Source organism: Bactrocera oleae, chromosome 4, assembly GCF_042242935.1.
Source record: "Bactrocera oleae isolate idBacOlea1 chromosome 4, idBacOlea1, whole genome shotgun sequence".
In the NCBI taxonomy this organism is placed as follows: domain Eukaryota; kingdom Metazoa; phylum Arthropoda; class Insecta; order Diptera; family Tephritidae; genus Bactrocera; species Bactrocera oleae.
Window position 1 is genome coordinate 16598175 of NC_091538.1, and position 12869 is coordinate 16611043.

The 12869-nt window shown below is 37.4% G+C and overlaps 3 protein-coding genes across 3 annotated transcripts; 1 reads left to right on the forward strand and 2 right to left on the reverse strand.

Moving 5' to 3' along the window:
- Positions 1–1528: 1528 nt before the first annotated feature.
- Positions 1529–2107, forward strand: LOC106615982 (ESX-1 secretion-associated protein EspI). The gene is made up of 2 exons (XM_036375638.2): positions 1529–1600; positions 1663–2107. The coding sequence occupies exons 1-2, from the start codon at positions 1598–1600 to the stop codon at positions 1972–1974; spliced, it is 315 nt and encodes a 104-aa protein (XP_036231531.2). The 5' UTR covers positions 1529–1597; the 3' UTR covers positions 1975–2107.
- A 1208-nt stretch (positions 2108–3315) lies between these two features.
- LOC138857122 (uncharacterized) lies at positions 3316–4337 on the reverse strand. Its single transcript, XM_070108714.1, has 2 exons — positions 4239–4337; positions 3316–4172 (listed from the first exon to the last, which is right to left on the reverse strand). The coding sequence occupies exons 1-2, from the start codon at positions 4239–4241 to the stop codon at positions 3447–3449; spliced, it is 729 nt and encodes a 242-aa protein (XP_069964815.1). The 5' UTR covers positions 4242–4337; the 3' UTR covers positions 3316–3446.
- Positions 4338–6947: 2610 nt separating this feature from the next.
- LOC106615983 (uncharacterized) lies at positions 6948–8342 on the reverse strand. Its single transcript, XM_036375823.2, has 2 exons — positions 8290–8342; positions 6948–7723 (listed from the first exon to the last, which is right to left on the reverse strand). Exons 1-2 carry the CDS (start codon positions 8290–8292, stop codon positions 7004–7006), a joined length of 723 nt encoding a protein of 240 aa, XP_036231716.2. The 5' UTR covers positions 8293–8342; the 3' UTR covers positions 6948–7003.
- Between the last annotated feature and the right edge of the window lie 4527 nt (positions 8343–12869).

Below are 12869 nucleotides of genomic sequence, written 5' to 3' on the forward strand. Positions count from 1 at the left end.
ATTTAATGTACTCGTAGCGGTTAAGCGAAGGTGCTGAATCGATGACTGCCCTTCTTGGAGGAACTTGCTTGGAGGAACTTGTGCCATGACCAGGTTGTATTTCCTTGTGTCGTGTGTCACACCGGTAGCTGCGAACCAGAACTCCAATGACAAAAAATACGACTCGATGTTTGTTTCGTTTATATTGGGTGGGCTTATGCGTGGTACCATAGCTGCGTCCACGTGGAAATCAGGCTGATGCACCTCGATTGATGATCTAGGCAAAATGCTTTGCGGTTGCACTGCCTGTCGAACGTTCGGGGGTGACGATGTTTGCGCGTTATTTTCACCTTGTTGTGCCATTTTGATCACGTCGGGGTCACCAGTTTTAATGGTTGCGTTGATAATGTTTGAAGCGGGCGGTCCTGCTGCTGGCACGTCTTGTCAGTTTGGCGTCCGTGAGAAGAAGGGAAGAATTGCAGGATGATGGAGAATGGGGTTGCTTATCACTTTAATATAAAATTGTGGTAAAGGGTTGCCGGTCGGTAGTGTTGTGCGTTTTGACGGTCGGCAACATAGTACAACATAGTTGTAGCCTGTCGGTAGTGTATGATGTTGCCACATATATATAACAAGATTAAAACTAATTTAGAACCATACTTTACTAAGACTTAACCAAAACCAGACTCAGACTAGACTAAAATTGAACTAGACTTGACCGAGACTATATTATCACAAGACTAAGACTTAAAATTAGACTAAGACAAACATAAGACTAATATAAAATTAGACTAAGTCTAAACCACGACTATACTCAAACTAAACTAATACTAGACTAAAAAACGCAAAACATACACTATCCAAACTACGAGTACACTAAGCTGACCTATGATTTCATTAAGACTAAACAAATGCCAGACTTAAGTGGAATCGGGACTAAGGTGTGGCTAAAACTAGATTTAAACCAGACTAAGACTACTACTAAAATTAGAATAAAGCTGGATTAAAATGAACTAACTAACTAGCAAGCAAGACATGACTAAAACTAGATTAAATCAGACTAAAACTGGCCTAATATAAGGCTAACAAAAGACTAAATCTAATCTAAAGATATCCCATTATATGAAAACTAGTTTAAAAGTATACAAAATTCATAACGATACTAAACAAAGCTTTACTTAGATTAAACTAAATTAAGGATAACAGGACGATATAATTCCTTAACGAAGTAATAAGTAAGGTTCTTAGGTAAACCTATCTTTCATCAAGAGATCGACTGACTCGTCTCATCCAACCGCGTTCTCTTCGTCTCAGTAAATTATTTCCTACAGAGCTATGTACTTCAACGCCTTGAAATGTCAACGTTAATCTTATTTAGAGAATTGAAAGTTGTGCAAATATTGAAAGTTCGCAGTGTCTTTTATTTCGGTTTTTTTCTTGTACGCCCCTGAAAGCAAAATTATTTTATTAATGATTTTTAAATATTTGGAGTACACTTTTTAGTGGTTCAAACAACCCGTGGTGTGAAAGCATATAAAAGCCGGCGAGCGGCCATGATTAAACAGATGCACTTAAAGCAGAGTTCTGTAGAGCAACTAAGAATATCTACTCAAAGAAAATGGTAAAATTATATTAATATTATTCTAAAATCTGAACAGGACTCTCACATAAATTATTTTAAAGAAACTCATCACCATTGCCACCTTTGTCGCCGTGCTGGCGTTCGCTTGCGCTGAGGTCTCAGAGTTGGGATACGGCTACAACCAACCCGCTGCCAGCGCTCCTGTCAACTCCTATATTCCACCAGCCGCCAATGCTCCCGAGCCAGCTTTCGCCCCAGCACCAGTTTACCAACCGGCTCCCGCTGCATCTGCGCCCTCTTCTTCGTACCTCGCACCACAGCCGGCTGCTTCCGAAGTCTATGAACAGCCTGCTCAGGATGGTTATAGATACCGGACAGTCCGTCGTCGTGTCTATAAACAACGCCGTTACTAATATGGGAACTTAACTGATAAGGTGCCAGTTTGAATTCTTTTTTGACATAATTAAAATAAATGAAGTCGGCAAATTGAAAAAAAAATATTTTATATTTTAAGGCAGCTCCTAGCTTAAATAAAACACTATTTTCGGGAAAAAATATATACTAGTAACAAACCCACATAGGCAGAACCATCTAAAATATTTTCTAATTCGGTTGGCCCCGGGAAGCAGTTCTAAAGTGAAGTTTTTTCCGAAAAGGCAATGCAACTTGTAGCCGTCTAAGATTCACGCAATAAATATTATATAAGAAGCTCCAACAAATACGTTACTACTCAGGAGCTAAGAAGATAATTGTGTCTAACAGGAAATATTAGTTCAGCACGCTTTCCAGTTTATTGGCTATTATCCTTCCAAGGCATCTTCGCTACCTTTTCTCTAAGCACTGCATCGCAAAGTTCTAATAATTCTTTCAGTTAATTAAATACTTGATCTTAATTCATTGATTATCGTTTCCTCGGAAAATATTTTGTATTTGTCAATATTCTTGCTTCTGCTGCTCCATTTCCGGCACAGCTAAATCGCAAATTTTCACAATAGCACTGAATTTTACCTTGTCCGGCTTTCAACATAAACGTCTGAGTCGCAGTCTTTTCGGTTTCATATTTTATGTGAGATTACGTTTGATAAACTTATTTTAAGTGTTTACAGCGATGGATGTTCGAAGCAATATTACTTACAGCCGTGACCAGCGCGTTCCACCGTTCACCATCCGTCTGAAAATGTATACATGTAAGCATATAATTGACCCTGTTCGAGCTTGTCTTATTATTTGTGCTAAAACTTTTACAAACGATATTGGTTTACCAATGAGATTATGACCGGCTCCACAACCGACGGATCTACGCACCCGGAACAGCTCTGAATTTTTCCCCGCCAAGTAATATCAACTCGAGAGCATTCCTCAAATTATATCGTGATGGCTTTCTGTCTTTTTACAACAGGACAACGACAGTTTATTAAAAAAGTAATGATTGGAACATGGCTATATCCACCTGAGTAATGCTCTGAATTTGCAAACCTAAAGCAAAATCTACTGTTACTAGAAAGCCTAATTTTCATTTACCAGTCCTAAGGCGAAGATAAAAGTTTCACTTTAGTGGGAAAAAAATATTTATAAGTATTTTCAATGAAGAAACCATAATAATGCAATTCCAATAGAAAGAGGTACTGAATACCAGGAATTTCTGATATACCCGAAACCGTAACCCGAAAGTTTAAACTCCAAAGAAGGGGAGGTCCTTCAGTATTGTTGGCTCGTCTTTTGAGGAAGACTAAAAATAGTTAGAATCGGTTAGGGTATCAAAGAGTTTATTTACTTATATTAACAGAAAACAAAGGTAACAATGTGGTTTAAAAGAGTTAAGGAAAGGAATTCAATTTAAAATCTTTCCCACCATCCTTAAAAGATATACTTCGTCCACTCTAGATTAGAAGCGACGCTGTTTGTAGACACGACGACGCACGGTACGATATCTGTAACCATCCTCAGCAGGTTGTTCGTAAACCTCAGATGCAGCAGATTGTGGTGCGGGTGGGATGTACGAGGAAGCTGGTGCAGATGGAGCAGGTGCTGGTTGGTAAACTGGTGCTGGCGCAGCTGGTGCGGATTGGTAGACTGGAGCAGGAGCAGGCTGGTAGACAGGCTCTGGTGCGGCTGCAGCTGGTGCATGTGGGATGTAAGAAGAAGCAGGAGCAGAAGGCGCAGGTTGGTAAACTGGTGCAGGGGCTGCTGGTGCTGGCTGGTAGACAGGCTCTGGTGCGGCTGCAGCTGGTGCAGGTGGGATGTAAGAAGAAGCAGGAGCAGAAGGCGCAGGTTGGTAAACTGGTGCAGGGGCTGCTGGTGCTGGCTGGTAGACTGGCTCTGGTGCGGCTGCAGCTGGTGCAGGTGGGATGTAAGAAGAAACGGGAGCGGATGGCGCAGGCGCTGGTTGATAGACTGGCTCTGGAGCAGCAGGTGCGGGTTGGTAAACCGGAGCTGACACCGCTGGAGCTGGTGCAGGTGCATAAACGGGTTCGGGAACATTAGCAACCGGTGGAATGTATGAGTTGGATGGCACGCTAGCAGCAGGTTGTTGATAGTTGTAGCCCAAGTGGGAAACATCAGCGCATGCGCAAGCCAAAACGGCAGCGAGAGTGGCGGCGGTTAAGAATTTCTGCAAAGAAACAGTTATTTCCGTTTTATTTTATTTGTATATCCTTAACAAAAAGCAAATATTCACCATTTTTGCACAGCTAATTGGAATTAGTTGTTCTATGGATGATAACTGTTCGACTTGTGTTTGCTTGGTCGTTAGCGTCTTGTCGTTTTTATATGATTCACTTTTCGCAAATCGCTTTATTAATTATTGTAGCCAAGCACTTTTGACATAACAACAACACACAATGAAGTACTTCAATGCAGAAACTCTCAAATGCGTGTAAAGTAAAACAAAACATTAAAAACGTAATAAAAACAAACAACAAAAACACTTGAAACACACGATTTGTTTGAGACTGCGAAATTTCTAATGAAGATAAACGAAGACAGCTCAAGGCACTTAAGGCCGAACAGTGTTTAATGTGAGTTTATATCTTAAGCAAGCCAAATGGAATTGAATTTGTATATACACGTGTACATATGTATTATATATATGAGTGTATGTGCAATTGCAAACATGTGAAATTTAAGTACCTCTAAGTGCTTAGTTATCTCACCTCTGTGTTTCAATTTTAATATCTATGTTTTATGCTCAAGTTTTATTATAATTATAGAGTAAGACTTCCTGTACTTAGACTAGCATCAAACAGAAGCGTTCACTAGCTAGCAGAATGGTGAATAGAACAATCACTTACGGAAGTCAGGAGTGGAAATCTTCGTGATTTAGAAAATGTAAAAGCTTTTTAAATTAAGAAAAACAAAGCTTAGTTAAAAATATAATGTATATGAAGCAAAAGTCAACCAAATAATCGTAATGACATCTTAGTGATGTGAGGTCTCGAATCATATTCAACACGAAACCACATTATTTTTAAGAAATCTACTTAATTCTATTAAAAGGCTCTTGATCTCTAGAAGGATAAAAGCAGAATGGAACGATCCCGAGGGAATCTGTAGTTTACACACCATTAGCACAAAATCTCTCGATGGAGGCTCCCTTCGATAAATGGGACACAACTCTCTCTCAAGAGCTTCAACCTACCTCAGCCTTGGACACAAACTGCCGTGGAAAGACGTGGGCGAAAGAGTTAGAAAGGCCAACAATACCTTATATGCATGTAAGTAGATGCTCGACATAAACTGACGCCTTTCTCCCTCTCTCATGCACTTATGCTACACAGCGATTTTAAGATGAATTCTGTATGGTGCAGTAGTATGGGGAACAGGTTTAGGGAAATCTATCCGTGGGAAGCCAATGGAAAGGGTTCAGCGGCTCGCTGCGCTGCGCATAACGTGAGCTTTAAGAACCACTCCAAACTCCGGCTAGGCCTGCTACCTACACAATTTACTTATAAAAACTTCGGCCATAACTCGGTGGATAATGACGGTTTGGCACTCGATAGAAAGGACAGCGGGAGTGACTGAGCGGTGAGTTGCGAATTTGAGCGGCATGTGGCTTTTTAATGAGCGCTCACCGCTTAGCCGCTTATTTCGTGGCCCAGGCCTAACAGCACTCCATCACATCATCGCTAAGGTTCAAAACTGGTATATGTGTGGTTCACGAGCCTACTACACTAACCTGAAATAATTTCATTAAACTATAAGACATTTTGACCAATATAAACGGTTTAAAATCGGATGGAAAGTCAAAATGGTCTGAACTGATTGAAATAATATTTGGTATTACTCAAGTATACTCGAAAACAAGTATTCACCCAATTTTTTAAAAATAATTCACACCCGGACCGATATATTCGGCATAAAGTCCGTTTATATAACGAAAGTCTCGTGTATTTCGTGGACCGATTTCACAAATTTTTCGGCTGTAAACTAAACTACTATACATTAACTTAACTTCACTAAGAAATTTTACATATTAACCGATACATACGATATAAAGCCTACCGGAAGTTTGAAAATCCCTATATTAGGTATATGAGCGCTAGGATAAATATTGACCCGATTGTATTCATTTTTGGAACAAGGGTACATTATTATTTTAAGAAAGAGATTTTTTGAAATTTTAATAATATATCGTACAAACTAACCAAAATTTTTGGTAAAAAGTCAGACATTCGCACTAAGGTTCACATTCTATTATTCGATATCTTTTGCCAATATTATGAGCTATTTTTGCCAATTTTTTGACTTGAGATGGCATACCTTGGATAAAAAAATTTGTGTAAAGTCTTATCCGGATACATCCATTGGTGTTTGTGGTCCGATGTCACCCAATTTCTTGTAGTAATGTAGAAATTTCAGGGTAATGTTATATACCAAAAATGGTTGAAATCCCACCTTATTTATTTTCATAATCTATTTAATCTCAAAAGATTTTGACATCTTCCCTTTCAATGATTTTAGAAATTAAGAGCTTTCGCACTTCTAAAGTGTACAATATCATTATTGTAGAATAATAAAGTTAAAGTCTAAAAGAGTTCATCTCAATTACTCCACGATAGGTACATAGGCATGAAAAATCGTACTACAAACATGTAAGATTTGCTATGAAAGTATGATATTTAGCCAAGTATGGAATAATACGAGAGAGGCCTCAGGACATTTTCAATGATGGTAGACATTGATAGTTAAAAAGGACTAATGTACCGAGGCAAACAGCCGTAACGGGATTATGTTAGTTACTTGGGAATGTAATTGTACATAACTATATAAAATTATTTAGAAATCTCTGATTGCAATTGCATTTGAAAAACTGGTCTCTCCTATATATGAGTCAAGTACTCATAATTTCGATTTTTTATAATTTTCACTAACTATCGAAAGAAATATAATTAGATTTTTTTTTAATAAATTACATGCATGTTAAAGCTTGAAAGATTTGTAAGTTTAGAAACGACGTTGCTTGTAGACGCGACGACGGACAGTGCGGTATCTATAACCATCTTGAGCGGGTGACTCATAGACCTCAGAGGCAGCTGGTTGAGGTGCAGGTGGGATGTATGATGAGACAGGGGCAGATGGAGCGGGTTGGTAGACTGGAGCTGGTGCTGGAGCTGGCTGGTAAACTGGGGCTGGAGCTGGGGCACTGTAGACTGGTGCTGGGGCAGCGGCAGCTGGCTGATAAACTGGAGCTGGGGCACTGTAGACTGGTGCTGGAGCAGCGGCGGCTTGCTGATAAACTGGGGCTGGGGCAGAGTAGACTGGTTCAGGGGCAGCAGCAGCTGGTGCAGGTGGAATGTATGATGAGACTGGCGCAGATGGAGCGGGTTGGTAGACTGGAGCTGGTACTGGAGCTGAATGGTAAACTGGGGCTGGAGCTGGAGCACTGTAGACTGGTGCTGGGGCAGCGGCAGCTGGCTGATAAACTGGAGCTGGGGCACTGTAGACTGGTGCTGGAGCAGCGGCGGCTTGCTGGTAAACTGGAGCTGGGGCACTGTACACTGGAGCTGGAGCACTGTAGACTGGAGCTGGAGCGCTAGCTGCAGGTGGAATGTAGGTGTTCACTGGAGCGCTAGCAGCGGGTTCACTGTAGGCATAACCCAGCTCAGAAACATCAGCAAAGGCGCAAGCCAAGATGGCGGCGAAGGTAGCGATGGCGAAGAATTTCTGTAAAGCGGTATAAATGGCATTTAGTAAAACAAGTGGGAACAAAAGTTTCGTCATTCTTAAGCATTTTTTATTCCTGTTTGCAAAATTTAATTTTTAATCATGTTATATTTATAAATACACCAGTATTACTTTTTAATAAAATTTAAAGATAAAATTACTTTTTTAAATTATTTTTTAAATTACTTTTTTAAATATTTTCATTAAAATAAATGTAAGCACCGCTATAATTTTTTTTCTAATATTCTTTCATGGTTAATTACGTATAATTTATAAACATAATTTATATATATATATTTTTATTATTGTTTTTTTATTTGAAAATTTTAAATTTTTTTATGTTTTGGTTAAAAAAAATTTTACATTTTACTATTATTATGTTATTTTAATTATTATTTTATTGTCCACTTCAATGAGTTTTTTTCCAATTATTAAATTTTTTTTATGATCTTTTTTTATTATTTTTTTATGTTTAAAAACAAAAATAAGACCAGTATTATTATTACGGTATTTATTTGCTTTTTTAAAATCCTTTACAAGTTTTTTTTTCACACACAAATATTTACCATTTTTCTAAAGTGTTTCAAGCGAGTTGTTCTATTGAAAACTGTTCGACTTGTGTCTGTCTCAACGTTGATGTCTCACAGTTTTTATATGATTTTTAGTCAAAGCGTGCGAAATCATTATGGTAATTTCTGCAAATCTAAGCAAAAAAGACAATAAAAACACAATATTTGCTAAAAAAAAAATTGTATGGCGCAAAGCCGAACTTTAAACACCGCACCCCCTGTTCGCCGGTCGTTTCAGCTGCTTTGATTTCCTCTTCGCAATAGCCGTTTTTGCAGATTCACGCCATCTATTTTAAGCAACAGCAATAATTAGCTATGCGTGTATCGAAGAGTCTGAGCGCTGAAACCGGTTCAACGGTACACACGCCGTACAACATGGTTCTATCTTATGCGGTTGTCTTGAAGAACGCGTAAATATTTTGATGTATATGCAAATGCCGCTCGGTGTTTGTTGTTGCCTGCTGCGCGCCCACTCAAACCCAAAATGTTTGGACAAGAGACAACCGTGTGACACTTACGCATACGCAGACATCCAAAAGTGGGCAAAGACCTCAATAATACCAATTAAGAAACGTCTTGGTGGTTGCCATAAAACGCCCCTCATCTCCAACGTAGCGAGAGTGTTGAGTTTCATTCTCATATTAGCCAATTAACAGACAATTTAAATTGTACACTTTATTGCGGAAAAAATCTAAATTTCAATTAATTATGTAGAATATCAAATGTGGAGATCAACAGGAGTACTTAACTAGCAGAACCGGGTTTTGAGAAATGCATGGTAAGCTGCACCGTTAGTTTGGGAATAAAAACAATTATGCGCAGTTATTTAATGCATTAGCTTCCGGAGTTGGCTGTTTTTCGCGATTTAACTTTTCACAATTCAAATTTCATTCAAAAGGCTCAGGCACTTTGAATCCAACCAAAGAGGTACAAGTTGTTGGATTCGTTGTTGCGAGTAAGTAAGATTTAACCAACCGGGCGCCTAAAGAAAACGAGCCTTGCACGGATCTACTTCATATACTTGTATGGTGCGCTATCTTTTATATCGATATTGAGCTCGTTAGAGGTCCGAGGATTGCTAGCGTTCAATTTTCCTTTTAATTAACCCCAAAAAAATAGTTAGGAGTAGTCTAGAGACCTAGTTGGGTACTTTTTTGAGACATCAAACCACAGTCAGTAACTTTTTGAACATGATATAACTTGATTATTATTCCTACATTCTGAACATGCAAGCTACTGCTAATTTTTCACTAAAATATGTCGAACTTTGTGCCTGAAAGAGTATTTTTGCAGGGAGTTCTTCTTCCTTACTTTAAGGTCAAGAAAACCGCGGCTAAAATTTAACGTATTTTTGTGGTACTTAAAACTCTTAAAAAGACCCTAATAAATCCTTAAAACTCCTCAAAAGACTTTTAAAAATCGACAAAGCGCTTTTAGCCCATAACAAATTTGTTTAAACGGCTAATGTCAGTTTCGGCTTTGTCTTCTGGTTCGCCGATGGTAAAACTGCCAAGGCTGGGCAACTTTAAAATTTGCGCCCGACAAGATTTTTAGCTTTACCGCATGAATGCCTATTATTTAATTTAGGTATTAATTGACGAGCAATCGAAAAAGTCCAAGCTCTTTTAGAGTTTATACTCATCGTGTCGGTCGTTTTCAGTTTGCAGGGAATGGCTTTGTTAGATTACAAGAATTTGGAATGGCACGCTTTTGATGCTATTTACTGCATACCTGCACGACCCAAGCCAAAAGAGTTTGGATATCATACTTTCAAAATGTATCATCCAATATATGGGGGCTTACTTCAAGGTATTTCACCGCATTGGGTAGTGATAACATATTAATCCTCAGAGCAAAAGCTATTTATTTCTAAGGTCAACTTTTAGAAAATTACAGCATGGTCTGTGTCTTACTTTACACTGAATATGCATAATATTTCAAAGAAATTGGGCAGCTTTTCCCGAAAATAATTTCCCCAGGTGCTTAAAGTAGTTGAAATCAGTTCAGTATGTCACCTAGACCCCACATGCCCAAAATAGTGATTTTCGAATTTACTAATTACTTTATATATGGGACAGTATGTAAGATCTTTCAACAATATTATAGGGGGGTATAATCTTGTATATCCTGTTAGTGTTGACGAAAATAGTTAAATTGTATTCAATTGCTAGGCCGTCCACTATATACCATATAACATATAATGATTTTCGCCATGCTAGCAGACTTTATGTCGAGTATATTGGTCAATGTGTTAATAGTCTTAATTAAATAGCGTGGAAATATTTTCTAAAGCATATTTTAGTTCAACACCAAAAGTTAATAAAATCAATCCATCCATTTCCCTACCAATATGTTTTAAAATATATGTGATTTTTTAATAAAATTATGTGTGTATCTAATAATAATTTAGTTCGGCACTCAAAATCCATACCAAAATACTCAATATCCACACTGTCTGCCACAGCGATGAGCTCATAAATAATCAATTACATAATGCGAGCAACAACAAGCGATAAAGAAGCATAAAGAATAATAGTAAAAAAAGCAACAACAAATAAAAAAATTTAATTTATTTCAGACACATTTGCATAAAAAAGCTGTGTATCCTCACATTATCCAATCTTATTTGCTATTGTGAGAATGCACGAGATACTCGACTATTAGTTTGTTGTTTCTGTTGTTATACCTTTGATTAAAAAATTTTAAAAAAAATTTTTTTTTTTGACTTGACCACGAAGTTTTTGATACACAAATAAAAACGTCTGAGGTTCTATAAAACATATACCTAGTATTGCCATAAATTCTGTTACAAAGATTGCAGTGCATACAGCGAGGACAAATCCGCAGAAAAAAGTGCCGTTATTTTTTGTTGTAAAGAGATCAATGTCACGACTTATTCGAGATGATCTCCGCTTAAAAGCCTACCGTCGCTCAACTGATCATTTTTTGAAAACGGGATTGATGCAAATTATGCTCAACGGGTGGCAACGTCTTCTTTAGTGGCATGAGACCAAAAACCATGATAACAGAAAAAATTTCACGACAAAATCTACGCAACAACTTTCAAAGACGCAAAAAATTGTAACCCGGGTTCAATATATTGTAGTTAACATACAGCTGCTGTAATCACTTCTTTACTTTTGTAAAAAGAGGTTATAACTGCGGTAAAAGTTTATCAGTGGGTTGATTTTGAAGGCGTGGTAAAGTATTTAAGCAATACTCTCTCCTATAGAGATCATTGGAGCTTCCAGCAAGAAGCTGCCCCTTCACACAAGTCAAAATCCACAGCAGTGGCTTAAAAGCAATATTATTGGTTTCATAGCAGCAGCGTTTGAGGGCTTGTGTGAAAGCAAAAGACGAACATTTCGAGTAAAATTTTTTGAAGCGCTCATTGAATATATGCATTGTAAAATAAAATTTACCATATTAAAAACGACCTGAAACTGTAACAGAACTTATGGCAGGACTCCGTGCGTACAGTTGCTATAAGAAATGTAACTATGAAGGGTATTATTGCATCTGTGCAGTTATTTCTTGTTATTGTTCCTTATATTTTTTGCCCAAAGCATTGACCACTTAGCCTTCAAAACGTCCAAAACTCAAGCGAATTAAAATCAGATAATTATATTTTGAAATTTTTTTTATATTTATGGCACATGAAGATTCAATGCGGTGAAGAATATTAACGAAAAAGGTTGAAGATGTCTCAACAAAAAAATTTAAATATTTTAAATGACCATTCATGCTTATGTGAATATGTAAACATACATGTATGCATACATATATATAATGTATGTAAAATATGTATGTAGATATGTATATTTTGTATGCTTTGTTTGCCCTTCCTCTTAGATTCAACTAAAATCATTGAACAATCGAATTTTAAGTAAACACAAAAGCAATTGATTAAATGGCTACAACAAAAACAGCAGCAAATAAACAAATGCAAATAAAGTTGAACTCTTTTAACGGTTATGTGAGTAAGTCAACGAATAACGGGCTGTCATTGTGCCACTAAGCGGCCATGTGGCGCGGACACATGTTCGTTCGCAGCACACATACGCATATAGACATGTATGTATATATACACACATATACTCGTATATATGTTATATGTATTAATATAAGTGTAAATATGTGTGTATGCGGTCACACAATGAGCGCAGAATGTCACACAAATTCCTGACAGACTCTTAAATGTGTTTGTATAAAAAATTGAGAGAGAAGAACTTTATAATTGAAATGAAGAAAAGTGCAATAACAAAAACAGCATTGATACGAAAAATCAACAATTAAAAGTTTTAGGTAGCAAAGTCAGCTGGAAATATAAAAATAAAAAGCTGATAATATATGTACTCTTCTACTTTTATATCGTTATGCAAGCATTTAGCAAGCTAACTTTGACATTTATCCAATGATCGAACTGGCTCGCCTCACTACGAATGCAATTCTACTTATGTTATAGTCACGTGATTACTTAGTACGAGTATATATTGCTTAATATTCGAAATATCGGCTTTACGCAGTTGTAACGCAGTTATAATACTAACCTTCACAAATTCAAAATATTCCTTACA